Source organism: Macaca nemestrina, chromosome 13, assembly GCF_043159975.1.
Source record: "Macaca nemestrina isolate mMacNem1 chromosome 13, mMacNem.hap1, whole genome shotgun sequence".
NCBI classification, from domain to species: Eukaryota; Metazoa; Chordata; class Mammalia; order Primates; family Cercopithecidae; genus Macaca; species Macaca nemestrina.
In genome coordinates this window covers 42,716,492-42,743,677 of record NC_092137.1, presented here as the reverse complement: position 1 = coordinate 42,743,677, position 27,186 = coordinate 42,716,492, and the positions used below count along the sequence as shown (strand labels likewise).

The 27,186-nt window shown below is 43.4% G+C and overlaps 1 protein-coding gene and 1 long non-coding RNA gene across 9 annotated transcripts in view; one reads left to right on the top strand and one right to left on the bottom strand.

Moving 5' to 3' along the window:
* LOC105464917 (metastasis associated 1 family member 3) overlaps positions 1–27,186 on the bottom strand; it is a 261,198-nt gene that overhangs the window by 155,784 nt on the left and 78,228 nt on the right. For all 8 annotated transcript variants that reach the window (XR_011611651.1, XM_071076627.1, XM_071076621.1 and 5 more), the window contains exons 2-3: positions 26,423–26,490; positions 19,503–19,596 (exon numbers count right to left, since the gene is read on the bottom strand). Coding sequence is in view for 7 of the 8 variants with exons in the window: in XM_071076621.1 (XP_070932722.1) it covers positions 19,503–19,596; positions 26,423–26,490 (162 nt within the window). In the remaining variant the exon portion in view is untranslated. The remainder of the gene's footprint in view (positions 1–19,502; positions 19,597–26,422; positions 26,491–27,186) is intronic.
* The window catches only part of LOC105464916 (uncharacterized), a 51,663-nt gene that overhangs the window by 24,019 nt on the left and 458 nt on the right, over positions 1–27,186 (top strand). The window contains exons 4-6 of the long non-coding RNA XR_011611652.1: positions 2,349–2,498; positions 9,140–9,319; positions 15,135–15,364. This is a non-coding gene — a long non-coding RNA (uncharacterized lncRNA). The remainder of the gene's footprint in view (positions 1–2,348; positions 2,499–9,139; positions 9,320–15,134; positions 15,365–27,186) is intronic.

Here is a 27,186-nt window from a genome sequence, read left to right as displayed (position 1 = left end):
GAAGTAGTGGAGGCCGGGTGTGGTGGCTCATGCCTGTAATCCCAGCACTTTGGGAGGTGAAGGCGGGTGGATCACGAGGTCAGGAGATGGAGACCATTCTAACACACTGAAACCCTGTCTCTAATAAAAATACAAAAAATTAGCCAGGTGTGGTGGCAATAGTCGCAGCTACTCAGGAGGCTAAGGCAGGAGAATCGCTTGAACCTGGAGGAAGGTGGGGGTTGCAGTGAGCCAAGATCACGCCACTGCACTCCAGCCTGGGCAAGAGAGCAAGACTCCGTCTCAAAAAAAAAAAAAGAAAGAAAGAAATAGAAGTGTAGCAAAAAGATCCGGAATTCAGTGCATGTACACTATACTTCAATAAAAATATATTTTTTAAAAAAGATAACTTGGCCAGCCACAGTAGTTCATGCCTGTAATCCTAACACTTTGGGAGGCTAAAGTGGGCAGATCGCTTCACCCCAGGAGTTCAAGACCAGCCTGGGCAACATGGCAAAACCCTGTCTCTACAAAAGGATACAAAAATTAACCAGACACAATGGCACGCAACTGTAGTCCCAGCTACTCAGGAGGCTGAAGCAGGAGGATCAGTTGAGCCTGGGAGACAGAGGTTGCAGTAAGCTGAGATGGTGCCACTGCACTCCAGCCTGAGTAACAGAGCAAGATCCCATCTCAAAAAAAAAAAGAAAAAAAAAAAAGTAACAGCCGGGTGAGGTGGCTCACGCCTGTAATCCCAGCACTTTGGGAGGCTAAGGTGGGCGGAGACCAGCCTGGCCAACATGGTAAAACCCATCTCTACTAAAAATACAAAAATTAGCCAGGCGTGGTAGTGCACGCCTGTAATCCCAGTAACTCAGGAGGCTGAGGCAGGAGAATCGCTTGAACCGAAGAGGCAGGGATTGCAGTGAGCCAAGATCATGCCACTGCACTCCAGCCTGGCCAACAGAGCAAGACTCTGTCTCAAAAAAAAAAAAAGGATAACTTGTCGGCCAGGTGCAGTGTAATCCCAACACCTTGGGAGGCTTAGGCAGCAGGATCATGTGAAACCAGACTTTGAGACCAGCCTGGGCAACACGGTGAGACCCCATTTCTATAAAAAATAATAATAGTAATTTTTTAAAAAGATGGCCGGGTGTGGTGGCTGACGCTTGTAATCCCAATTCTTTGGGAGGCCGAGGCGGGTGGATTGCCTGAGCACAGGAGTTCTAAACCAGCCTGGGCAACAAGGTGAAACCCCGTCTCTACTAAAATACAAAAAAAATAATTTGCCAGGTAATGCGGCATGCGCCTGTTGTCCCAGCTACTCAGGAGGCTGAGGGAGGAGAATTGCTTGAACCCGGGAGGCAGAGGTTACAGTGAGGCAAGATCACACCACTGCACTCCAGTCTGGGCAACAAAGCAAGACTCTGTCTCCAAAAAAAAAAAAGATAACTTGTGGAAAATTTTAGATTAGCTACTTCAACTATAAAAATGATTTTCATTCTATAAGTCCACAGACAGCAAAAAAAAAAAAAAAAAAAAAAAATTAGGATTTTCAATCAACTAGTCACACGAAAATATACAACGTGAGCCTGTATTCTTCCAGACCACAAATTAAGACACACAATTACAGAAGTAAAGCAAACACAAAGGCTTTCTAAAAAGCTTAAGAACATCTAATTGCTGGATTGCCTCATTTAATGATCAATAAGCAATGTGACATCAATTTTAAAGTAGTAATATAGTACTTGCTTTGTTTACAAAAAATATAAACCATTAACATTCAGAAGACCAGATCAATAAGAAAATGTATATCATAAAACATAATTAACTTGTCAAATAATAAACCTTTGTAATATTTACAGTTGATAATAATCTGGTTAATGCGACACAAACTTGCCATAATTGCCAATTACAAAGTGTCACTTACAAAAATAAAAACTCTATAAAATAGCAAGAGAAAAATGTCCTTTTAAATGAAAGTTGATTACTTTAATGCTGTGATAAAAAAATAGATTTTATGCCAACTCCAATCAAGGGGTAACAGCTGGCTAGAAAGGACCAAGTGTGCCCAAGGGCAGAGTAAGGACTCAGTATCTTGGTTGGGCCCTGGCTGCAAAAGGAGAGTAGCAGGCTGACTGAGGTCTATGTGCCTACACACTTCATAGACTAAGAAACAAAAAGCCATGGGCTATGTTCTCAAAATGTAAAATGTTATTAAAAAATACAACACACATCTTAAAAATCAACTATGTTTAGCTTTATTCCTAATAAAATTTGGACTGAAGTACAAAATTAGAAACAAGAAAAAGTTTTTCAAATGTCAGGATGACCTTTTATTGTTCTGTTCTTTTCCCTCCTCTCTTTAGTATTTCTCTTGGAAGTATTAAGATTTCAAAAAATGGGCAGAATGAATCACAGACAGATGCTTTCAGAAACTTGGATGAAGACATATATAATGTAAGATGGACTTCACTTACATGTAGAGTAAAATGGACTTACATGTAAAAGCATTTAGAGTAAGTGTCTGGTATTATTAGCTCCTACTATTAGCTCCTACTATTATTGTTAAATCATTATTATAACTTTTTACTAAGTTATAAGTTACTAAGTAAAAAGTTACAATAATAATTTTTAAAGTTTTTTCCTGTCCTATGTGATCTGAAAAAATATATATACACACCAATACCATTTACTTAAACACGGGAAGGTAGAGGACAAGGAAAGAAGAAAATCTAAGTGAAATGTATTTCCTTGTTCTAATAGGAGAAGTAGCCACGGAAAAATGTAAGGTTAAACACGTCAGTTTACAATTAGGAATATCTGCTTTACTTCCTTTATTGGAGTAACTAAAGGTTTCTTTTACTTTTTCCCCCCACAAATTAATTTAGCAAAAGTTAAACTCAAAATAGGCAAAGAATATAAACAGTTCACAGAAAAGGACATACATATGGCCTTTTAAAAATATAAAAAGATGTTCCACTTCACTCATAAGAAATTTAAGATACAATCCCACCAAGGAACCATTTTTAATCTGTAAGATTAGTAAAGATTTAAAAACTTAATCCTAGACCTCGTGTGGTGGCTCATGCCTGTAATCCCCGCACTTTGGGAGTCTGAGTTGGGTGGATCACCTGAGGTCAGGAGTTTGAGAGCAGCCTGGCCAACATGGTGAAACCCTGTCTCTACTAAAAACACAAAAAATTAGCCAGGCATGGTAGTGCACACCTGTAATTCCAGCTATTCAGGAGACTGAGGCATAAGAATCGCTTGAGCCCGGGAGGCAGAGGTTGCTATGAGCTGAGATCATGTCATTGCACTCCAGCCTGGGGACTCTGTCTTTAAAAAAAAAAAAAAAAAGGCGGGGGTGGGCCTGGCACTGTGGCTCCCTCCTAGCACTTTGGGAGGCTGAGGCAGGTGGATTATCTGAAGTCAGGAGTTCAAGACCAGCCTGGCTACTAACATGGTGAAACCCCATCTCTACTAAAAATACAAAAATTAGCCAGGCGTGGTAGTGTGCACCTGTAATCCCAGCTACTCGGGAGACTGAGGCAGGAGAATCGCTTGAACCTGGGAGGCAGAAGTTGCAGTGAGCCAAGATCATGCCACTGCACTCCAGCCTGGGCAACAAAGGGAGACGCCATCTCAAAAAAAAAAAAAAAAAACTTAATCCTATACTGGTAAGAGTCGAAGGAGGGAATGGGCACTCATTCATTGCTGGTAGGTGTAAACTGGAACAATATCTGAGGCAATTAATTTGGTAATATCTGTCAAAATCACAATGCATAAAACCATTTATTTTTTATAGAGAAAAATAAACGGGGTCTTGCTATGTTGCCCAGGCTGCTGAAATGTAGTGGCTATTCACAGGTTCCACTGTAGTGTACAGAGCAAAACTCCATCTCAATAAAGAAATAAAGACTCCATCTCAATAAATAAATAGATGCCATAGTCCTCCGAGTACTAAATGACATATATACTCACCCATCACATGACATTTAAGTCAACAGCAAACCACAAATATGAACAACAGTCCCATAAGGTTATAATGAAGCTGAAAAACTCCAACTGCCCAGTGACACTATAGTGGTAATGTCATGGCACAAAGCATGACTCCCATGTCTGTGATGATACTGGTATAAACAAACCTACTGTATTGCCCATCAAATAAATGTACAGTACATACAATTATGTACAGTACTAACACTTGACATAGATAATTACTATGTTACTGATTTATGTATTTATTATACTATACTTTTTTTTTTTTTTTTTTTTGACACAGAGTCTTGCTCTGTCACCCAGGCTGGAGTGCAGTAGCACGATGTTGGTCAGGCTGGTCTCAACTTCCTGACCTCAAGTGATCCGCCTGCCTCGGCCTCCCACAGTGCTGAGATTACAGGTATGAGCCACTGCATCTGGCCAATATACTATACTTTTTATTGTTGTTTTAATTTTATTTAATTTTATTTTGAGAGAGAGTCTCACTCTGTTGCCAAGGCTGGAGTGCAGTGACATGATCTCGGCTCACTGCAACCACCACCTCCTGGGTTCAAGCAATTCTCTTGCCTCAGTCTCCCAAGTAGCTGGGATTACAGGTCCATGCCACCCCACCCAGCTAACTTTTGTATTTTTTAGTAGAGACAGGGTTTCACCATGTTGGCCAGGCTGGTCTTGAACTCCTGACCTCAACTGATCCCTCCACCTCAGCCTCCCAAAGTGGTAGGATTACAGACGTGAGCCACCACACCTGTCCTATTGTTGTCTTAGGGTGTATTTTTTCTACTTACTAAGGAAAAAAGGTTAACTGTAAAACAGCCCCAGACAGGTCCTTCAGAAGGTATTCCAAAAGAAGGAATTGTTATCAAAGATGACAGCTCCGTGTGTGTGAGTGTTCCTGAAGACCTTCCAGGGGGACAAGATGTGGACTAAGAAGACAGTGATACTGATGATCCTGACCCTGTGCAGACCTAAGCTAACATATGTTTATGTTTGCATTGTCAATTAAAAAGTTTAAAAAGTGAAAATGACTTTTTTTGACACAGGGTCTCCATCTGTACACCAGGCTTGAGTGCACTGGTGCAAACACAGCTCACTGCAGCCTCAAACTCCCAGGCTCAAGCAATACTCCTGCCTAAACCTCCCGAGCAGCTGGGACCACAGGTGCATGCCGCCACACCCAGCTAATTTTTAAATATTTTGTAGAGACGGAGTCTTGTTATGTTGCTTAAGCTGGTCTTAAACTCCTGAGCTCAAGTGATCCTCCCATCTCAACCTCCCAAAGTGCTGGGATTACAGGTACGAGCTGCTATGCCCAGCCATAAATGAATTCTTTTTTGTTTGTTTGTTTTTTGAGATAGAGTCTCACTCTGTCTCCCAGTCTAGAGTGCAGAGGCCTGATCTCAGCTCACTGCAACCTCTGCCTCCTGGGCTCAACCAATCCTCCTGCCTCAGTCTCCCTAGTAGCTGGGACTACAGGTATATACCACCAAACCTGGCTAATTTTTATATTTTTAGTAGAAACAGGGTTTCACAATGTTGCCCAGGCTGGTCTCCAACTCCTGGGCTCAAGCAATCTGCCTGCCTCAGCCTCCCAAAGTGCTGGGATTACAGGCGTGAGCCACTGCACCTGGCCAAATGATTTTTTCTTAATAGGAAAAAAGCTTAAGGCCGGGCGCGATGGCTCATGCCTGTAACCCCAGCACTTTGGGAGGCCGAGGTGGGTGGATCACAAGGTCAGGAGATAGAGACCATCCTGGCCAACGTGGTGAAACCCCATCTCTACTAAAAATACAAAAACTAGCTGGGCATGGTGGTGTGCACCTGTAATCCCAGCTGCATGGGAGGCTGAGGCAGGAGAATTGCTTGAACCTGGAAGGCGGAGATTGCAGTGAGTCGAGATTGTGCCACTGCCCTCCAGCCTGGGGTACTGAGCGAGACTCCGTTTAAAAAAATAAAAATAAAAAATAAATAAAAGAAAAAGAAAAAAGCTTATAGAATAAGGATATAATGAAAGAAAATATTTTTGTACAGCTGTTCAATGTGTTTGTGTTTTAAGTTGTTATTACAAGAGTCAAAAAGCTAAACAAAATTAAAAGGTTTATGAAGTTAAAAACTTACAATAAATTGGGTTAATTTATTATTGAAGGAAAACTTATCCAAAAATTTAGTATTGCCTGTGTACAGTGTTTACAAAGCCTACAGTGGTGTACAGTATGTACTAGGCCTTCACTTCCTACCACCACTCAGTCACTGACTCACTTCGAGGCCTAGAATCTCCATTCATGGTAAGTGTCCTACACAGGTGTATCACTTTTTATCCTTCCTACTGTATTTTTACTGTACTCGTTCTATGTTTAAATATGTTTAGATACACAAATACCCAGCCGGGCGCGGTGGCTCAAGCCTGTAATCCCAGCACTTTGGGAGGCCAAGGCAGGCGGATCACGAGGTCAGGAGATCGAGACCATCCTGGCTAACACGGTGAAACCCCGTCTCTACTAAAAAATACAAAAAACTAGCCGGGCGAGGTGGCAGGCGCCTGTAGTCCCAGCTACTCGGGAGGCTGAGGCAGGAGAATGGCGTGAACCCGGGAGGTGGAGCTTGCAGTGAGCTGAGATCCGGCCACTGCACTCCAGCCTGGGCGACAGAGCAAGACTCCGTCTCAAAAAAAAAAAAAACAAATACCCAAAATTGGGTAACAACTGCATACAGTATTCAATACAGTAATAAACGTACAGATGTGCACCCTAAGAACAATAGGCTACACCACATAGCCTAGGTGTGTAATAGGCTATACCATCTAGGTTTGTGTAAGTACACTCTATGATGTCCACACATAGACAAAAATCGCCTAACAACGCATCTCTCAGAAACATATCCTTGTCACAAGGCAATGATGGCCATGCTCTGCAGACTGCTCGATAGCAAATGATGAAAAATACCCTAATCCTCTACCAGTACACTGTGGTCAAATTACAGTACATCAAAGTGTGGAATAACATGCAGTCATGAAAACTGTAACACAGTTTAAAAAAGAGCAAACATGCGGGCAGATCACTTGAGGTCAGGAGTTCAAGAGCAGTCTAGCCAATGTGGTGAAACCCCGTCTCTATTAAAAATACAAAAATTAGCCAGGTGTAGTGGTGCACACCTGTAGTCCCAGCTACTCAGGAGGCTGAGGTCGGAGAAGTGCTTCAACTGGGGAGGCGAATGTTGCAGTGAGCCGAGATTACGCCATTGCACTCTAGTCTGGGCGACAGAGCTAGTGAGACTCCGTCTCAAAAAAAAAAAAAAAAAAAAAAAAGCAAACGTGAAAAAAAGCAAGCCCAGTTTCTTAGTCCATTTTGTGTTGCTGAAAAGGAATACTTGAAGCTGGGTAATCTACAAAGCAAAAAGGTTTATTTGCCTCACAATTCTCATGGCTGTAAAGTTCATGACTGGGCATCTGCATCTGATGAGGGAATCAGGCTGCTTTCAGTCATGGTAGAAGGTGAAGGGGAACCAATATGCGGTGATCACATGGCAAGAAAGGAAGCAAGGTTGGAGGTGTGCTGGTTCTTTTTAAAAACCAGCTCTCTAGGGAACTAACAAAGTGAAAAGTCACGTCGACTCCAGGGAGGGCATTAATTTAATCCATTCAAGAAGAATCTGGCCGGGTGCGGTGGCTCAAGCCTGTAATCCCAGCACTTTGGGAGGCTGAGACGGGCGGATCACCAGGTCAGGAGATCGAGACCATCCTGGCTAACACGGTGAAACCCCGTCTCTACTAAAAAATACAAAAAACTAGCCGGGCGAGGTGGCGGGCGCCTGTAGTCCCAGCTACTCGGGAGGCTGAGGCAGGAGAATGGCGTGAACCCGGGAGGCGGAGCTTGCAGTGAGCTGAGATCCGGCCACTGCACCCCAGCCTGGGCGACAGAGCGAGATTCTGTCTCAAAAAAATAAAAAAAAAAAAGAGGAATCTACTCCCATGACCCAACCATCTCCCATTAGGCCCCACCTCCAACACTGGGGATCAGATCTCAACATGAGTTTGGAGGGCACAGCATCCAAACCACAGCACGCAGGAAAAGGGCTGTAGTGCACCGAAAGTCTTCCAAAGATGAACCTGTCTCCTGGGTGTATGAGACATTCTAAGAGGTCCACAGAAACACAGGTTTCAGATCAACACCCACGTGCTCCTACTGATCTGCCTGAGAACTAGCACAAGGTCAAGGCATCAGACTGATCTCTTGTCATCTCCACTTCTCACAACTGCCATTCTCTTATATACAGGCATCTCCTCTCAACCACCCTAAATCTTACTGCAGAACTTGCGTGGAACATGGGGAGTAAAAACCTCCAAGATACCAAACAAAGGGACCATTGGTGACAAAAGAGAAATACAATACAAGTCTCTGAGAGGCCTCTAACCCAGACATCAAAAAGTTCCACAGTAGGGTTTTGTGTCCTATACATGCTTCAGCCTGGGCAACATGGTGAAACTTGTCTCTACTAAAAATACAAAATTTAGCCAGGCATGGTGGCACACACCTATAATCCTAACTACTCCAGAAGCTGAAGCAGGAGAATCGCCTGAACCTGGGAGGCAGAGGTTGCAGTGAGCCTAGATGGCACCACTGCACTCCAGCCTGGGTGAAAGAGCAAGACTCCATCTCACAAAAACAAAAATCCAAAAAGAAGTGGTTACCTTACAGATGTATGCTACTCATTTATTAAAATTGGAAAAAAGGAGTCAGACTTTCTGGCAGAAAGTCAGTGTTATTTATTTAGCTGCCTAGTTTGTCAGTGAAGACTGGCTTTGCCATTAAGGTTACTGGTGTTAATTTTCCACAACTGAACAAATTAAATCCACAGTTCCAACAATTAGATGAAAATATATTTAAATAGTTTATAATTATATTAAAATTTGCATCATGTATTTAAATACATATTTAAGTATGTACATGATCTAAGAGTTAAACATTTACCAGACACAAATTTAAAATACAAAGGTATATTTAAATGAACATTACTTCATTACTTCAACTTTCCCAAACCTTTGAGTATACTGGTTGAAATAAGGTGCCTATATTGTTTTATGTGTCAAACTATCTAAACTATAGTACCTAGTTATTCAATCAAAATCTAACTTAGATATTGTTATGAAAATATTTTGTAGATATGAGTAACATCAGCTGACTTGAAGTTAAGAAGACTGGCCTCCATAATCAGGGTGGGCCTCATCCAATCAGTAAAAGGCCTTAAGTGCAAAACTAAGGCTTCCCTGAAGAAGAAACGTCCACCTGACAGACAGCCCCCCTGTGGATATCAGACTTGCCTGGCCAGCCCCAGCAATTATGTAAGCCAGTTCCTTGCAAAAAAAAAAAATCTCTTTATATGTATATAAACCCGTTGAAAATTTTATGTAGTGTATATAAATTTATACTACATATATTATAATACATACAATATTCATGTGTATACATGCATACATATGTGTCTGTATATTTATACACATACATAAACTCCATCTGGTTCTTTTTCTCTGGTAAAACCCTAATTGATTCAGAGTCCCTATAGGTGAATGGTAAGAAGTATAATTAATAATCTTTTGTTAGGTCTCAGTAAAACCTTTTTACTTTGCTTCTCAGAAAATGAGAATGCAAAGGGCCCTAATGACTTGTTAAAAAACCTAAACCTCTTCCATGTCTGCTGGTTTCAAATTATCTGCTTCTAGCAAAACTAAAAGAGGACCTAATTGAATTGACAGCTGCTAAATCATTAAAAATCCTTTATTGTCAATGACTGCTATATGCTTTTTCAAACACAGTTGAGAAGAACAAAGAACTGAGACCCTTATAAGCTCTAAGGGCAGAGATTTCGGTAGCTTTGTTCACCACTCATCACCAGTACTTAGTAGAATGTCCAGTACGCAGCAGGAACTCAAAATACATTTGGTAAATGAATACATAAGCAAAACTCCACAATTCTGATCTACCTACTTACATGTAAAAATTGTGTTACAATCTACATGAATATAAATCAAACATGAAGAACAGAATGAAAGCTAAACCTGTCTCATTCTAGCAATGATGTATATTATTTCAAGGATTCATTAAGCTAATTGGAAAGGAAGTCCACTAAGCTTAAGATTTCCTATGAAAATGTCACACTTTTAGTTTTACTAATTATCAAAAATTTTACAATGTATACTGTAATTATAAAAATCCAAAGAAAAATGTTAAGACTCTGAGTCTTATGAACTCAGAAAATGTAAATAGTTTTTACATTTTAATTTACATTTGCATTTCTGTTGCAGTGATTCACAAGATGATTAATACAATTTGCAAGCACAAAAAACATTAGGTTAGTACACCAGGCACACCTGTAACCCCAGCACCTTAGGAAGCCGAGGTGGGCAGATCACTTGAGGCCAGGAGTTCAAGACCAATCTATCCAACATGGCAAAAATCCGTCTCTACAAAAAATGCAAAAATTAGCTGGGTGTGGTGGCACACACATGTGATCCCAGCTACTCAGGTGGCTAAAGCAGGAGAATAACTTGAATCCCTACGTCGAGAGGCAGAGGTTGCAGCGAGCTGAGATTGTGCCACTGCACTTCAACCTGAGTGACAGCCAAACTCTGTCTCAAAAAAACAAACAAACAAATAAATGAATAAAGGAAGGGAAAATCAAGAGAAAAAAAGAGAAAACATTCTAATCCACTATCATTTTTGAAAAAACCTGGGCTGGGCACGGTGGCTCATGCCTGTAATCCCAGCACTTTGGGAGGCCAAGGCAGGTGGATCACGAGGTCAGGAGATCGAGATCATCCTGGCTAACATGGTGAAACCCCGTCTCTACTAAAATACAAAAAATTAGCTGGGCGTGGTGGTGCACACCTGTAGTCCCACCTACTTGGGAGGCTGAGGCAGGGGAATTGCTTGAACCCGGGAGGTGGAGGTTGCAGTGAGCCGTTATCACGCCACTGCACTCCAGCCTGGAGACAGTGAGACTCTGTCTTTAAAAAAAAAAAAAAACTTTAAGAAAAAACCTGTTGCAGAGTAAAGAACGTGTATATACACTTTTGTATGTATTTTCTTTCATACACAAGAATTCTCATTGGAAAAGACACCAGAAGCTAGTAATAATAATGACTTGTCAGGGAGAACTGGGTTTTGGGGGGTCCTGATATAGGGAGCTTTTGCACTGAATACATTTTTGTATCTTTTAAATGCTTACTCATTCAAACGTTAACTTATATTTTGGGAGGCAGGGTCTTGTTCTGTCACTCAGGCTGGAGTGAGTGGCGCAATCACAGCTTACTGCAGCCTCAACCTTCAGAGATCTGTATTAATGTTTTATTTTTTATTTTACTTTAATTTCTTTTTTTTTTTTTTTTCTGAGACTGAGTCTCACTCTGTCGCCCAGGCTGGAGTGCAGTGGCGAGATCTTGGCTCACTGCAAGCTTTGCCTCCCGGGTTCAGGCCATTCTCCTGCCTCAGCCTCCCGAGTAGCTGGGACTACAGGCGCCAGCCACGATGCCCGGCTAATTTTTTTTGTATTTTTAGTAGAGTCGGGGTTTCACCGTGTTAGCCAGGAAGGTCTCAATCTCCTGACCTTGTGATCCACCCACCTCGGCCTCCCAAAGTGCTGGGATTACAGGCGTGAGCCACTGCACCCGGCCTATTTTGCTTTAATTTTTTTGAGATAGAGTCTCACTGTGTCACCCAGGCTGGAGTGCAGTGACACGATCTTGGCTCACTGCAACCTCCGCCTCCCAGGTTCAAGGCATTGTCCTGCCTCAGCCTCCTGAGTAGCTAGGATTACAGGTGCCTGCCACCACACCCGACTAATTTTTGCATTTTACCTTTTTTTTGAGATGGAGTCTCGCTGCGTCGCCAGGCTGGAGTACAGTGGCACAATCTCAGCTCACTGCAACCTCTGCCTTCCGGGTTCAAGTGATTCTCTTGCCTCAGCCTCCCAAGTAGCTGGGACTATAGGCAAGTGCCACCATACCCAGCTAATTTTTGTATTTTTAGTAGAGACAGGGTTTCACCATGTTGGCCAGGATGGTCTCGAACTTCTGACCTCGTGATCCGCCTGCCTCAGTCTCCCAAAGTGCTGGGATTACCGGCGTGAGCCACCGTGCCCAGCCAATTTTTGTATTTTTCCTAGAGATGGGTTTTTGCCATGTTGGTTCTGGCCTCAAGTGATCTACCTGCCTCGGCCCCCCAAAGTGCTAGGAGCCACCATGCCCAACCAATGATCTGTGTGTGTGTGTGTGTGTGTGTGTGTGTGTGTGTGTGTGTTTTCCTTCCTTGTACCGATTTTTTGAAATTTCTTTTTTTTTTTCTTGCTTTTAGATATGAGGTCTTGCTGTGTTGCCCAGGCTAGTCTCCAACTCCTGGACTCAAGTGGTCCTCCTGCCTTGGCCTCCAAAAGTGCTTGGATTACAGGCGTGAGCCACTGTCCCCGGCCTAAATTTTCTTTTCTTTTTTTTTTTTTTTTTTGAGACGGAGTTTTGCTCCTGTTGCCCAGGCTGGAGTGCAACGGTACGATCTCAGCTCACTACAACCTCCACCTCCTGGGTTCAAGCAATTCTGCCTCAGCCTCCCAAGCAGCTGGGATTACAGGTGTGTGCCACCATGCCCATCTAATTTTGTATTCTTTTTTTTTTTTTTTTTTTTTTTTTGAGACGGAGTCTCGCGCTGTGTCACCTAGGCTGGAGTGCAGTGGCGCGATCTCGGCTCACTGCAAGCTCCGCCTCCCAGGTTCATGCCATTCTCCTGCCTCAGCCTCCAAGTAGCTGGGACTACAGGCGCCCGCCACCACGCCCGGCTAGTTTTTTGTATTTTTAGTAGAGACGGGGTTTCACCATGTTAGCCAGGATGGTCTCGATCTCCTGACCTCGTGATCCACCCGCCTCGGCCTCCCAAAGTGCTGGGATTACAGGCTTGAGCCACCGCGCCCGGCCTAATTTTGTATTCTTAATAAAGACAGGGTTTCACCATGTTGGTCAGGCTGGTCTTGAACTCCTGACCTCAAGTGATCCACCCACCTCGGCTCCCAAAGTGCCGGGATTAGAGGCGTGAGCCACTGCGCCCAGCCCTAAATTTTCTTTTTATTTGTCAGGAAGTTATTCATCGTTTGTAATTTTTTTTTTTTAAGAGACACAGGTGTCACTCTATTGCCCAAGCTGGAATGCAATTGCTCAGTCATAGCTCATTCCAACCTTGAAATACTGGACTCAAGTGATTCTCCTATCTCACTCTCCTCTGTAGGTAGAACTGTAATTATATATAACTAAATAAATAAAATACAAGATGGGGCCATGCAAAGTGGCTTATGCCTCTAATCCGAGCATTTTGGGAGGCCAAGGCAGGTGGATCACTTGAGGTGAGAAGTTCGAGACCATGCTGGCCAACACGGCAAAACCCAGTCTCTACAAAAATACAAAAATTAGCCAGGAGTGGTGGCGTGCACCTGTTGTTCCAGCTACTCAGAAGGCTGAGGCAGGCGAATCACTTGAACCCACAAGGTGGAGGTTGCAGGGAGCCGAGACTGCACCACTGCACTCCAGCCTAGGTGACAGAGTGAAACTCTGTCTCAAAAAGAAAGAAAAAAAGAATCTTCATTTGGTCTTTCATATTGTTACTAAACTCAACTTACAATGTTTTTATTTTTAATAATCTCCCCTTTTCTCATTTTTTTGTTTCTTATTTTTGGCTCTGAACTGACACCATTTATTTTTATATCTTAACTCTTATGAGGCTGGGCATGGTGGCTCACACCTGTAATCCCAGCACTTTGGGAAGCCAAGGAGAGCAGATCACCTGAGGTCAAGACCAGCCTGGCCAACATGGCGAAACCCAATCTCTACTAAAAATACAAAAATTAGCCAGGCATGGTGGTGCACACCTATAATCCCAGCTACTCGGGAGGCTGAGACAGGAGAATTGCTTTAACCCAGGAGGTGGAGATTGCAGTGAGCCACTCAAGCCTGGGCAACAGCGAGACTCCGTCTCAAAAAAAAAAAAAAAAAAAAAAAAAAAAAAAAAAAAAAAAAAAAAAAAAAAAAAACTTATGGCTTCTGGACTTATTTTCTAGGTCTCTTAATCCATTTTTCCCTGCCAAGAGAAAAGGTCTCCCTTTGTCACCCAGGGTGGAGTGCAGTGGTGTGAACACACAGCTCACTGCAGCCTCAATCTCCTGGGCTCAAGCAATCCTCCTGCCTCAGTCTCCTGAGTAGCTGGGACCAGAGCTGTGTGCTATCACACACAACTAATCTTTTCTTTTTGTTGTTGTTGAAATGGGATCTTCCTGTGCTGTCCAGACTGGTATCTAATTGCTGGGTTCATGTAATCATCCTGCCTCAGCCTCCCAAAGTGTTGGGTTTATGTAATTTTTTATTCAACTATGGGCAACAGCTAGACTCCATCTCAAAAAAAAAAATACACTGAAGTCTCCAACTTACTCTTAAATGGTTCAGAAAATAATATATGTATGTTTGCATTATATACAGCATGATATGGCCGGGCGCGGTGGCTCAAGCCTGTAATCCCAGCACTTTGGGAGGCCGAGACGGGCGGATCACGAGGTCAGGAGATCAAGACCATCCTGGCTAACACGGTGAAACCCCATCTCTACCAAAAAAGACAAAAAACTAGCCGGGCGAGGTGGCGGGCGCCTGTAGTCCCAGCTACCTGGGAGGCTGAGGCAGGAGAATGGCGGGAACCCGGGAGGCGGAGCTTGCAGTGAGCTGAGATCCGGCCACTGCACTCCAGCCTGGGCAACAGAGCGAGACTCCGTCTCAAAAAAAAAATATATATATATATATATATAGCATGATAAAGCCAATAGGGCAAAATGTTAACAACTGTTGAATCTGAGTAAACGGCATGAGAGTTCCTTACACACTTGGACACTTTAAGACTGAAAGACGTTATGACCTTTTACAAGTAAGTACTGAAATATTTACAGATAAAAAGGTAAGGCTTCTTTGATGTGCTTCAAAATAACGGGCTAGCGAGTAGGGGTCTAGATGAATAAAAATTGATCATGTATGGATCACTGTTAATACACAGTGATGGAAACACCAGGCATATTGTATTCTTCTCTGCTTGTACATGATGAAAGTTTTCTGTAATAATAAGTTTGTTTTTTTTTTTTAGAGTCTGTAAGCCGGGCGCAGTGGCTCACACCTGTAATCCAGCACTTTGGGAGGCAGAGGTGGGCAGATTACCTGAGGTCGGGAGTTCGAGATCAGCCTGACCAATATGGAGAAACCCCGTCTCTACTAAAACTACAAAATTAGTCAGGCGTGGTGGCGCATGCCTGTACTTCCAGCTACTCAGGAGGCTCAGGCAGGAGAATCGCTTGAACCTGGGAGGTAGAGGTTACGGTAAGCTGAGATCACGTGGCACTGCACTCCAGCCTGGGCAACAAGAGAGAAACTCCGTCTCAAAAAATAAAAAAAAAGAAAAAGAGTCCATAATGGCCAGGCGCAGTGGCTCTCACAGCACTTTGGGAGTACAAGGCAGGAGGATCACTTGAGATCCCAGGAGTTGGAGACCAGCCTGGCCAACATGGTAAAACCCCATCTCTACTAAAAATACAAAAATTAGCCAGGCGTGGTGGCATGCGCCGGTACTCTCAGCTACCTGGGAGGCTGAGGTATCAGAATTGCTTGAACCAGGGAGGCTGCAGTGAGACAAGATTGTGCCACTGCACTCCAGTCTGGGCAACAGAGCGAGACTCTCTATCTCAAAAAATAAAAAAAGAGTCCATAATCAGAAGTTTTTTTTTTTTTTTTTTTTTTTGAGACGGAGTCTCGCTCTGCCGCCCAGGCTGGACTGCAGTGGCGCGATCTCGGCTCACTGCAAGCTCCGCCTCCCGGGTTCACGCCATTCTCCTGCCTCAGCCTCCCGAGTAGCTGGGACTACAGACGCCCGCCATCTCGTCCGGCTAATTTTTCATATCTTTTTAGTAGAGACGGGGTTTCACCGTGTTAGCCAGGATGGTCTCGATCTCCTGACCTCGTGATCCACCCGCCTCGGCCTCCCAAAGTGCTGGGATTACAGGCTTAAGCCACCGCGCCCGGCCCAATCAGAAGTTTTTTAAATGGAAAAACTAAAGTTCAGGAAAATTAAGTGGCATCCACACTCAGGACTCCAGTTTTGAACTCATTCTAATAACACTTTCTCCATTAACCCTCCCTAAAAAACTCCTCATAAAACATGAACTCTTCAACTTTATGTGCTTTCTGCACCTGATGTTTTAGTCAATACGACAGAAATACAGTAAGATACATCTAACTCCACCATTCCTAGATATATAGTTGCCTTTGAAAGTAAATCCCAGCTACTTGGGAGGCTGAGGCAGGAGAACTGCTTGAACATGGGAGGTGGAAGTTGCAGTGAGCCGAGATCATGCCATTCCATTCTAGCCTGGGCAACAAGAGTGAAACTCTGTCTCTAAATAAATAAATAAATAAAATATTTTTTAAAATCTCATTTATATTCATATACTTTGGATTTAATCATGCTCATAATCTAGGTTCTAAGGTTGTTGCTGGTTGGATGTGGTGCCTCACACCTGTAATCTCAACATTTTGGGAGGCCGAGATGGGAGGATTGCTTGAGGCCAAGAGTTTGAGACCTACCCTGGCAACATAACAAGACCCCATTTCTACCAAAAAAATGTTTTTTAATTAGCTAGGCATGGTGGGATGCACCTGTACTCCCAGCTACTCTAAAGGCTGAGGCAGGAAGATCCTTTGTGCCAAGGCTTGATTCAAGGCTGCTGTGAGCTATGATCCTGCCACTGCACTCCAGCCTGGGCAACAGAGCCAGACCCTGTCTCCAAAAAAAAAAAAAAAAAAGCATAAAGGGGGACAAAAAAAGCAATTTGGGACCAGCCATGGTGACTCACACCTGTAATCCCAGCACTTTGTGAGGATCCCTTGAGGCTAGGAGCCTGGTGCTTTTAAAGCAATATTTTGTTCTCATTATCAGTAGCAAATGTGAAGCCCTGATATGTTGAATATATAATTTGTAAACATGACAGAACTCATATCATAATGAACACTTTTTTCTTTTACATGTCAGCAATTAACTGAAATAATGAACACTTTCTATACAGAAACAGAAAAACACTATGAACTACAGAAGAAAATACAGTAAGAATTTAACTTATGAGACAACTAACTTGACTGGCTAAATCTACAACACAGTGGGGCAACGACCCTCAAGCAAACTCAGAACAAACCTTTGCAAATAGCAGCCTTCCTTATACCCATACCAGAACATTTCAAAAGCTTCAGGGTCCTCAAGACCATAGTGATTATAAATCAAAGCATCAAACTGGCCGGGTGTGGTGGCTCACAACTGTAATCCCAGCACTCCCAAGGTGGGCGGATCACTTGAGGTCAGGAGTTCAACACCAGCCTGGCCAACATGGTGAAACCCCGTCTCCACTAAAAATACAAAACTTAGCGGGACTTGGTGGTGCACGCCTATAATACCAGCTACTTGGGAGGCTGAGGCAGGAGAATCACTTGAAGCTGGGAAGCAGAGGTTACAATGAGCAGAGATCATGTCATTGCACTCCAGCCTGGGTGACAGAGCCAGACTCCATCTCAAAAAAAAAAAAAAAGAAACAAAGTATCAAACTGCAAAATCCACCTACATAAGTTCCTAGAGTCTCACTACATTTTTGTAGAGAAAAAAAATAGCTTTCAACATAATGTACTTTCTGTCTTGAAATTTAAATCACTTCAGTGTGTTTATTGTTCTTTTGAAAATTCAAACTGGCTAAAATTTTCTTTAAACTTAAGGTCGGGCGTGGTGGCTCATGCCTGTAATCCCAGCACTTTGGGAGGCCAAGGTGGGCGGATCCCCTGAGGTCGGGAGTTCAAGACTAGCCTGACCAACATGGAGAAACCTCACCTCACTAAAAATACAAAATTAGCCAGGCATGGTGGCACATGCCTGTAATCCCAGCTACTAGGGAGGCTAAGGCAGGAGAATCGCCTGAACCCGGGAGGTGGAGGTTGTGGTGAGCCTAGATCACGCCATTGCACTCCAGCCTGGGCAACAAGAGTAAAACTCCGTCTCAAAAAATAATAATAATAATCAAAATAATAGGCCAGGAGTGGTGGCTCATGTCTATAATCCCAGCACTTTGGGAGGCCAAGGCAGGTAGATCACCTGAGATCAGGAATTCGAGACCAGCCTGGCCAACGTGGTGAAACCCTGTCTCTGCTAAAAATACATAAATTAGCCAGTAATCCCAGCTACTTGGGAGGCTGAGGCAGGAAAATCACTTGAACCCAGGAGACAGAGGTTGCAGTAAGCCGAGATAGTGCCACTGCACTCCAGCCTGGGTGATAGAGCGAGACTCCGTCTCAAAATAAATAAATAAAATAAATAAAATAATGAAACCTGCACATCCTGCACATGTACCCCTGAACTTAAAAGATGGGGGGAAAAAAAAATCTGGCTGGGCATGGTAGCTCACACCAATAATCCCAGCACTTTGGAAAGCCAAGGCAGGAGGATCACTTGAGCCCAAGAGTTCCAGACCAGCCTGAGAAACATAGGGAGACTATCTCTGTAACACGCGTTTTTTTTTTTAATTAGCCTGGTGTTGTGGTACACACCTGTGGACCCAGCTACTCTGGAGGCTGAGGTGGGGGTATTGCTTAAGCCTGGGAGGTCGAGGCTGCAGTGAGCCATGATTGTGCCACTGCACTTTCCAGCCTGGGCAACAGAGCAAGACCTAGTTCCCTCGCCAAAAACACTAAGTATTATTCAGCTATTCTAGCGGAGAGAAAACATCCTCCAGAACAGTGAAGTATAAATTTCCTCCTATTTGTATCCTTACAAAACCACCAGTGGGCCAGGCCCAGCAGTTCATGCATGTAATCCCAGCACTTTGAGAGGCCAAGGTGAGAGATTACTTGAGGCCTAGAGTTCAAGACCAGCCTGGGCAACATAGCAAGACTCCATCTCTATTCAAAAGAAAAATCCACCACTGAAAACAGGAGATGGCAAGACACTGCCCAGATCATTTGCTAAAGCCTGTTTACGAAGGTTTCTATGTCAACATTTTCACCAATTAATAAATGTGATGCAACCTAAAAAACTATATACTAGGCCAGGCCTGATAGCTCACACCTGTAATCCCAGCCCTTTGCAAGGATGAGGCAGGAGGCTCACTTGAGCCCGTGATTTTGAGGCTGCAGTGAGCCATGATCACACCACTGCACTCCAGCCTGGGTGGCAAAGCAAACTTTGTCTCCAAAAAAAAAAAAGTTATATACACACACACACACACACACACACACACACACACACACATATATACACTAAAACCAAACACCAGTGTTTGGTTTCAGTTAGTATCACTTATTTTACTCCCATCAAAACTACAAGATAAATGGACGAGCAAAAGGCTTCAGGTAAGAAAAAGCATGTCTGCACCTCATTATGAAAAACACAAGACTTAAACATTTTTTTAATCAGAGAAAAACAACTTACTAGCATGCTTATCTGCGAGCATTATAAGTGTGTTGGAAATATCACGTCGTCTATAAAAGCATACTACTTTTGCTTCCACGTTGCCACTTGCAGTCTAAGAGATAAGAAAAATAAAAGTCATTTGTACTGAATATTAGAGTCAAATAATTTATAAAACAAAACAAGATACAGCACAATTACATGATCATGCTCATTAATACTGGTGCCAACTACAACTGCAGGATAACCACAGAGCTAAAAAATTCAAATAAGGATGAGCAACATTTGTTCTGCTTCCAAGCACAACTGGAATGTCAAACATATAATACTGGCATTAACTAAACTAAACTGATTAGACCCTTTAATGATTAAAGCCAGACACAGTTAACACTGATTAGCTTTAAGAAACTAATCCCCCCCACTGCTTCAATTAACTAGCCTTAAAAAAAAAAAAAAGAAAAAGAAACTAATCCCCCCAGTTTTTAAAGCCACAACTGACGGAAATAATTTATTTCAGTCATGTAAACATACCTTGTCCAAACCCATTCCCAGAAAGCACAAGCTAAGTGTAAAATCACCAAGCCCTCCCCTAAGTATCCCATGTTCCATGGACAGTGAAGCTCTGCAGGTGGGAAGTAGCCATAATACCGAATAGACCAGGTGACCTGGAAAGGCATTCTCTAGCCCAAGGAAGTCTACGAATCTCTTAAGAGTCAATATTCTAAAGCAGTACTTAGTTTACCTCCACAACTAAACATATTAAAAACCTTGAGTTATGAACACTGAAACTCTCATTTCTTTTTGGCTAGTCTACAATGCAATCAATATTCAGTTAGGTTCTTCCAAAGTATGATGGCTTCAAAAAAAATTCAGTTATGCTGTCATTTACTGCAGCTGGGGCCCAGGCTCCTGCTCTCCTATTCTCTAGAATTCTGAGAGCTCTCAAGAAGGTCAATCATTCATTACAAAGTTCCCTGTAAAAACACACAGATTATAATAAAATGCTATTGTGATTTCCATTTTCAAATAAATGTGAGAACAAATTTTCAGAAATTTATCTGGTCTTACAGATATACTCAAATACAAAGAAGAATATATAAGTTCTGCAGTAAATGTGTCAATTTTATGAAGTTCAGCAGCAGTATTTTAGATTAAAAAATAGTCCTGTGGAAACAGTGCCCCTTAAAATTGAAATCATATTAAATTTCTAACCAAAGTGCTTCTATATTTCATAATACTGTGATCAAATACATTCTCCAGAAATAATGATCCAGCAGTCTGCTAAATGAACAGGCCAGGATTTCCATGTAAATAAAATAAAATCTATCAGTGACTTCAAATATAAGCTCTTAGTCATTTCTGTCTTCTTGAGATTTTGTCTTTTTGAGATATGCCTTGAAACTGTTGCTTTGGATTTTCAATGTGATTTTTGTCTCTTCTTGAGATATTAAAAATCCAGGCTGGGCGCAGTGGCTTACGCCTGTAATCCCAACACTTTGGGAGGCCAAGGCAGGGGGATCACGAGGTCAGGAGTTCTAGACCAGCCTGGCCAACATAGTAAAACCCCGTCTCTACTAAAAATACAAAAATTAGCCAGGTGTGGTGGCACACACCTGTAGTCCCAGCTACTCAGGAGGCTGAGGCAGAAGAATTGCTTGAACCTGGGAAGTGGAGGTTGCAGTGAGCCAAGACCACACCATTGCACTCCAGCATGGGTGACAGAGTGACACTCCACCTCAAAAAAATAAAATAAAAAATCCAAATCAATAGTTTCTAGGCATATTTTTTTCTGCCTCACTAGTGAGTTCCTCCAATAGGGATGCTATACAAAGCTAATTAAATTATTATTAAAACTTGCTTAGGGGGCGGGGAGCATAGTTCAAAATAAATAGTCTCTTCTCCTTTTTTTTTTTTTTTTGAGACGGAGTCTTCCTCTGTCACCCAGGCTGAAGTGCAGTGGCGCGATCTCGGCTCACTGCCAGCTCCGCCTCCCGGGTTCACGCCCTTCTCCTGCCTCAGTCTCCTGAGTAGCTAGGAGTATAGGCGCCTGCCACCATGCCCAGCTAATTTTTTGTATTTTTAGTAGAGACGAGGTTTCACCGTGTTAGCCAGGATGGTCTTGATCTCCTGACCTCCTGATCCACTCGCCTCAGCCTCCTAAAGTGCTGGGATTACAGGCGTGAGCCACTGCCCCGGCCATAAATAGTCTCTTCTTGACCATGCACTCACTTGGCTACTAGGTAGCTTATGGCTACCATATTCCTCTTCCCCTCTACAAACACACCCTCTCCAGCATTCTTCTGAAGCATTGTTACTCATGGGTCTACAGCCCAGTGCCAGTCTGCAACTGTTAACGGCATTTAATGAAATAAGTACAAGGTTTGAGGCTAAGTGCATTACAGCAATTAAGAGTTCATTTACATATATATATATATTTTTTTTTTTTTTTTAGATGGAGTCTCGTTCTGTTGCCAGGCTGGAGTGCAGTGGCGTGATCTCGGCTCACTGCAACTTCCAACTCCCTGGTTCAAGCGATCCTCCTGCCTCAGCCTCCCAAGTAGCCTTTTTTTCCTAGCTTATCAATCAGAACAGAGTAAGTATTTTCAGTTCAGAGGTGGTTTTGTTTTGGTTTTTTTGTTTGTTGAGAGGGAGTTTCACTCTGTTGCCCAGGCTGCAGTGCAATGGCGCGATCTCAGCTCACTGCAACTTCCGCCTCTTGGGTTCAAGCAATTCTCCTGCCTCAGCCTCCCAAGTAGCTGGGATTACAGGCATGTGCCACCACGCCCAGCTAATTTTGTATTTCTAGTAGAGACAGGGTTTCACCACATTGGCCAGGCTGGTCTCAAACTCCTCTCAGGTGATCCACCCACCTCAGCCTCCAAAAGTCCTGGGATTACAGGCGTGAGCCACCGCATCCTGCCTTGTTTTGGTTTTTTTAAGACATGGGGGGTCTTGTTATGTTGCACAGGCTGGTCTCAAACCCCCAGTCTCAAGCAATCCTCCTGCCTCAGCCTCTTGAGCAGCTGGGACTACAGGCCTGAGCCACCATGCCTGTCTTCAAGTATTTTTAAATCATTATTTGGATTTTCCCATCATGTTTTAACTTTCCGTACCTAGCCAATTTCACCTCTGATCTTCCCAGGGCCTTTATCTAGAATACTCCTTTGGCTTCTCTTGCCATGGTTCCCTCTTCCTCATCCTTTAGGCCTCAACTTCAATGTCCTCTCCCACCCTACCTAAAGGAAATGACCTGTCATTCTCTGTGTCGAGGCACTTGCCTTCTTGCAAGTTAACACAATGCATTACTATTACTATTTTCTTTATGCCCGTCAACTTGTCTTTCCAGGTGTCTCCCTCATGAGAATGTAGACCATGTATGGGTAGAGACCATGTCCATCTTGTTCACAGTTCTGTCTCTCAGCCTAGCATAGTGGCTGGTACATAACAGGTACTCAATAGTATTTGCTTAATGAATTGCCTAAAATAAGATATCTTTTTCACATCCCTTCAGAAATAAAGATCCTATGTAAATATTTCTTTTTTTTTTTTTTTTTTTTTTTTGAGACGGAGTCTCGCGCTGTCACCCAGGCTGGAGTGCAGTGGCCGGATCTCAGCTCACTGCAAGCTCCGCCTCCCGGGTTCACACCATTCTCCTGCCTCAGCCTCCCGAGTAGCTGGGACTACAGGCGCCCGCCACCTCACCCGGCTAATTTTTTGTATTTTTTAGTAGAGACGGGGTTTCACCGGGTTAGCCAGGATGGTCTCGATCTCCTGACCTCGTGATCCGCCCGTCTCGGCCTCCCAAAGTGCTGGGATTACAGGCTTGAGCCACCGCGCCCGGCCCCTATGTAAATATTTCAATTAGCCATTCAAACTACCATTTTGTGAAATTACAAAGAATCCCATCTCTCACAACACAGTCATCCCCCAGCCCCAGAGACTCGCTATTACATGGATGACTCTGTGCTGACAACAGGTAGGGGGAGGGAGGAGATGAGGATGGAGGACGGGGGCATTTTGGAAGTAAATGGCAATGAAATGATAAAGGAGTGTGAAATAATCCATGTTCACCTAGATGTGCAACCCAATCATTTAGCTACCGTGTGCCTCAAGACAACAACGCATGATCTAGGTACCTTAAGGTGTAAGGTTATGTGAGGCTCAAAAGGGTAACAAATGTGAATCCCAGGTTAGGTTTCCAGGGCACCATGCTGTGACATTTCTAAACTTAGCACAGCTGCAATTTTATTTTTACTTGTGGGACTATATGGTTGATGTCTGTCTGCACTAGACCTGTTTATCATCCTTGCATTCTCACTGTCTAAAAGTACCTGGCTGGTAGAAGGTCCTCAAAATTACCTTCAAAATGAATGAACTGAAGCAGTTGGTAAACAGTAAAGCTATGTATGTATAAGCATTAACATCAGACATTTCAGAAATTAATTCAACAAGTATTTAGTGAATGCCTTTAACTATGTGCCAACAACTATTCTAAGGCATTCAGAATGCATAACTGGACAAAACAGAGAAGATCACTATAGCTGACACTCTAGGAAGACAGGTAATGAAAACAAACACAGTAAGTATATTTGGAGGTGATAAATGATATGGAAAAAAGAGCAAGGGGTGAGGGGTAGGGTGGATACAAATAAATGGTCCTCCTAAGGTGGTTGCAGGGAGAAACAACCAAGAGCCCACTGTACTTTGTGCCAAGTAAGCAAGGCAGAGCTCCCACCTGCTTTCAGCAAAAGTGGAGGTCAGAGAGGGGCAGTGACCGCCAAAGAATACAGGCTCTCATAGGTCAAGATTTCTATTTCAATCTAATTAACTTTCTAATTAAACTGATACAGTAAATAGTTTGGAGTTGCCTCAATTCTTTTTTTTTTTTTTTTTGAGACGGAGTCTTGCTCTGTCACCCAGGCTGGAGTGCAGTGGCCACATCTCGGCTCACTGCAAGCTCCGCCTCCCGGGTTCACGCCATTCTCCTGCCTCAGCCTCCCGCGTAGCTGGAACTACAGGCACCCGCCACCTCGCCCGGCTAGTTTTTTGTAATTTTTAGTAGAGACGGGGTTTCACCGTGTTAGCCAGGATGGTCTCCATCTCCTGACCTCATGATCCGCCCGTCTCGGCCTCCCAAAGTGCTGGGATTACAGGCTTGAGCCACCGCGCCCGGCCGAGTTGCCTCAATTCTTATACATCAAGAACATAAAAGATCAGAATCACATGCCAACAGTTCCCACCCACAGACTGATCTAAACTTGAGGCCATTCTCTTCATTTGGTGGTCTCAAAGACTAAATTTTTTTTTTTTAATGTAAAATCTCTCAGTGCTTTCAGAGACCAAGATGGGGGTCTGCTTGAGGACAGGAGTTCTAGATTAGCCTGGGCAACATAGTGAGACGCCATCTCTACAAAAAATTTAAAAATTAGGCTGGGTGTGGTGGTTCACACCTGTAATCCCAGCACTTTGGGAGGCCAAGGTGGGTGGATCACTTGACGTCAGGAGTTCGAGACCAGCTTGGCCAACATGGTGAAACCCTGTCTTCACTAAAACACAAAAAAATTAGCTGGGCCTGGTGGCGGGCGCCTGTAATCCCAGCTACTTGGGAGGCTGAGGGAGATCACTTGAACCCGGGAGGAGGAGGTTGCAGTAAGCCGGGATCTATGCTACTGCACTCCAGCCTGGGCGACAACTAACACAGGCAAATGCAGTAGCACAGTCGTTTTGAGAAAAGGAAGCCAGGCACGGTAGCTCATGCCTGTAATCCCAGCACTTTGGGAGGCCAAGGCGGTGGATCACCTGAGGTCAGGAGTTAGAGACCAGCCTGATCAACATGGAGAAATCCCGTCTCTGCTAAAAATTAGCCGGACATGGTGGAGTATGCCTGTAAACTCAGCTACTTGGGAGGCTGAGGCAGGAGGATTGCTTTGAGTCCAGGAGTTCAAGGTTACAGCGAGTTATAATCATACCACTGAACTCTAGCCTGGATGACAGAGTCAGACCCTGTCTCCCTGTCTCTGGAATAAAATAAAAATAATGCAAATTCCCTGAGATATTCCCAAAACAAACCAAGGTCTCAAGGCTCTTTAAAGTAGGAACGTCCTAGGTCAGGCTTGCCTTCCCAGGACAAAACTGAACAAGTAACCAGATGGCATTTTGAGGGAAAGGTATTAGCTAGACAGACTCAAAGATTTTAACACTATGAAGTCTCATAAGCCACACAACCCTCAAAGCAGTCTGAAGGAAAACAAAGCATCATTAGAAAATCTATGGTCCATGTAGCTTACGACTGCTTTCTGGTGCCTCCATTATATAAACGCTGGTCAGGCGCAGTGGCTCACACCTGTAATCCCAGCACTTTGGGAGGCTGGGGTGGGTGGATTACCTGAGGTAAGGAGTTCAAGGCAAGCCCAACCTTGATTAAAAAATTTAAAAAAAAAAAAAAATAGGCCGGGCGCGGTGGCTCAAGTCTGTGATCCCAGCACTTTGGGAGGCCGAGACGGGCGGATCACGAGGTCAGGAGATCGAGACCATCCTGGCTAACACGGTGAAACCCCGTCTCTATTAAGAAATACAAAAAAAAAAAACTAGCCGGGCGAGGTGGCGGGCGCCTTTAGTCCCATCTACTCGGGAGGCTGAGGCCGGAGAATGGCGGGAACCCGGGAGGCGGAGCTTGCAGTGAGCTGAGATCCGGCCACTGCACTCCAGCCTGGGTGACAGAGCGAGACTCCGTCTCAAAAAAAAAAAAAAAAATAGAGATGGGGTCTATGTTGCACAGGCTGGTCTCAAACTCCTGGGCTCAAGTTATCCACCCACCAGGCCTCCCAATTTACTGGGATTGCAGGCATGAGCCTCCGCACCAGGCCACCCTTTACCTAATTACCCGTTAAGGGAAAATAAATATTTTTTAAATTAAAATTAAGAACACTCAGTGTATATACCTTGTTGAGTTCTTCTATCCTTCTTATTAGGTATGGGTTGCTGGAGGAATTCTCAAAGTAGACATAATCTGTAATTAAAGGAAGTACAGAACTTAATATTTTCAACAGAAAGTTCAGATTTGTCAATCCAAGACTTTTTATGTTAGGCAATTCACGTTTGAAATTAAGCTCATAATTCATTCACTGGTAAAAGCAAACATAATAATGCAGCCTTAATATATTCTCTCATGTGCCTACTATTCACGGACCTTTATTTTCTTGGCATTTTCATTTCAATTAATGTTTCATCAGTTTCTCCTAGACTTCTGTCCCAATATGTCATTTCTTTAATAATAAACAAAAGAGACACCTCTTATCACTGGGTAGTCGGGGCACACTAAACATGTGTCCTCTGTACTATAACTACTTCCACATCTTTTTCCTCCAATACAATTTGCCCTGGAGGCTGCTTCTCACATAAAACTATTGACCTAAGACACATTCAGAGCATGGAGAAAGGCTTCACAGTCCAACCTACATTTCAATCGCTACTTAAAAAAAAAAAAATCAGATGAGCAGAACAGGTAAGAGGAAGAACACTAACAAACTTTTCCACAGCTCTACCTGGGAAGATGAGGAAAAAAGCGGGTCAGGGGGATCAATTATAAGAGGCAAAGTGCCCTGGGGGTGATATCACCATCTTTTTTACCCTTTTACCATATTTAATCCAGATCCATTTAATGTCTTATGATTAAGAAATTGCTGCAGGCTTTCAACTAAAAAGA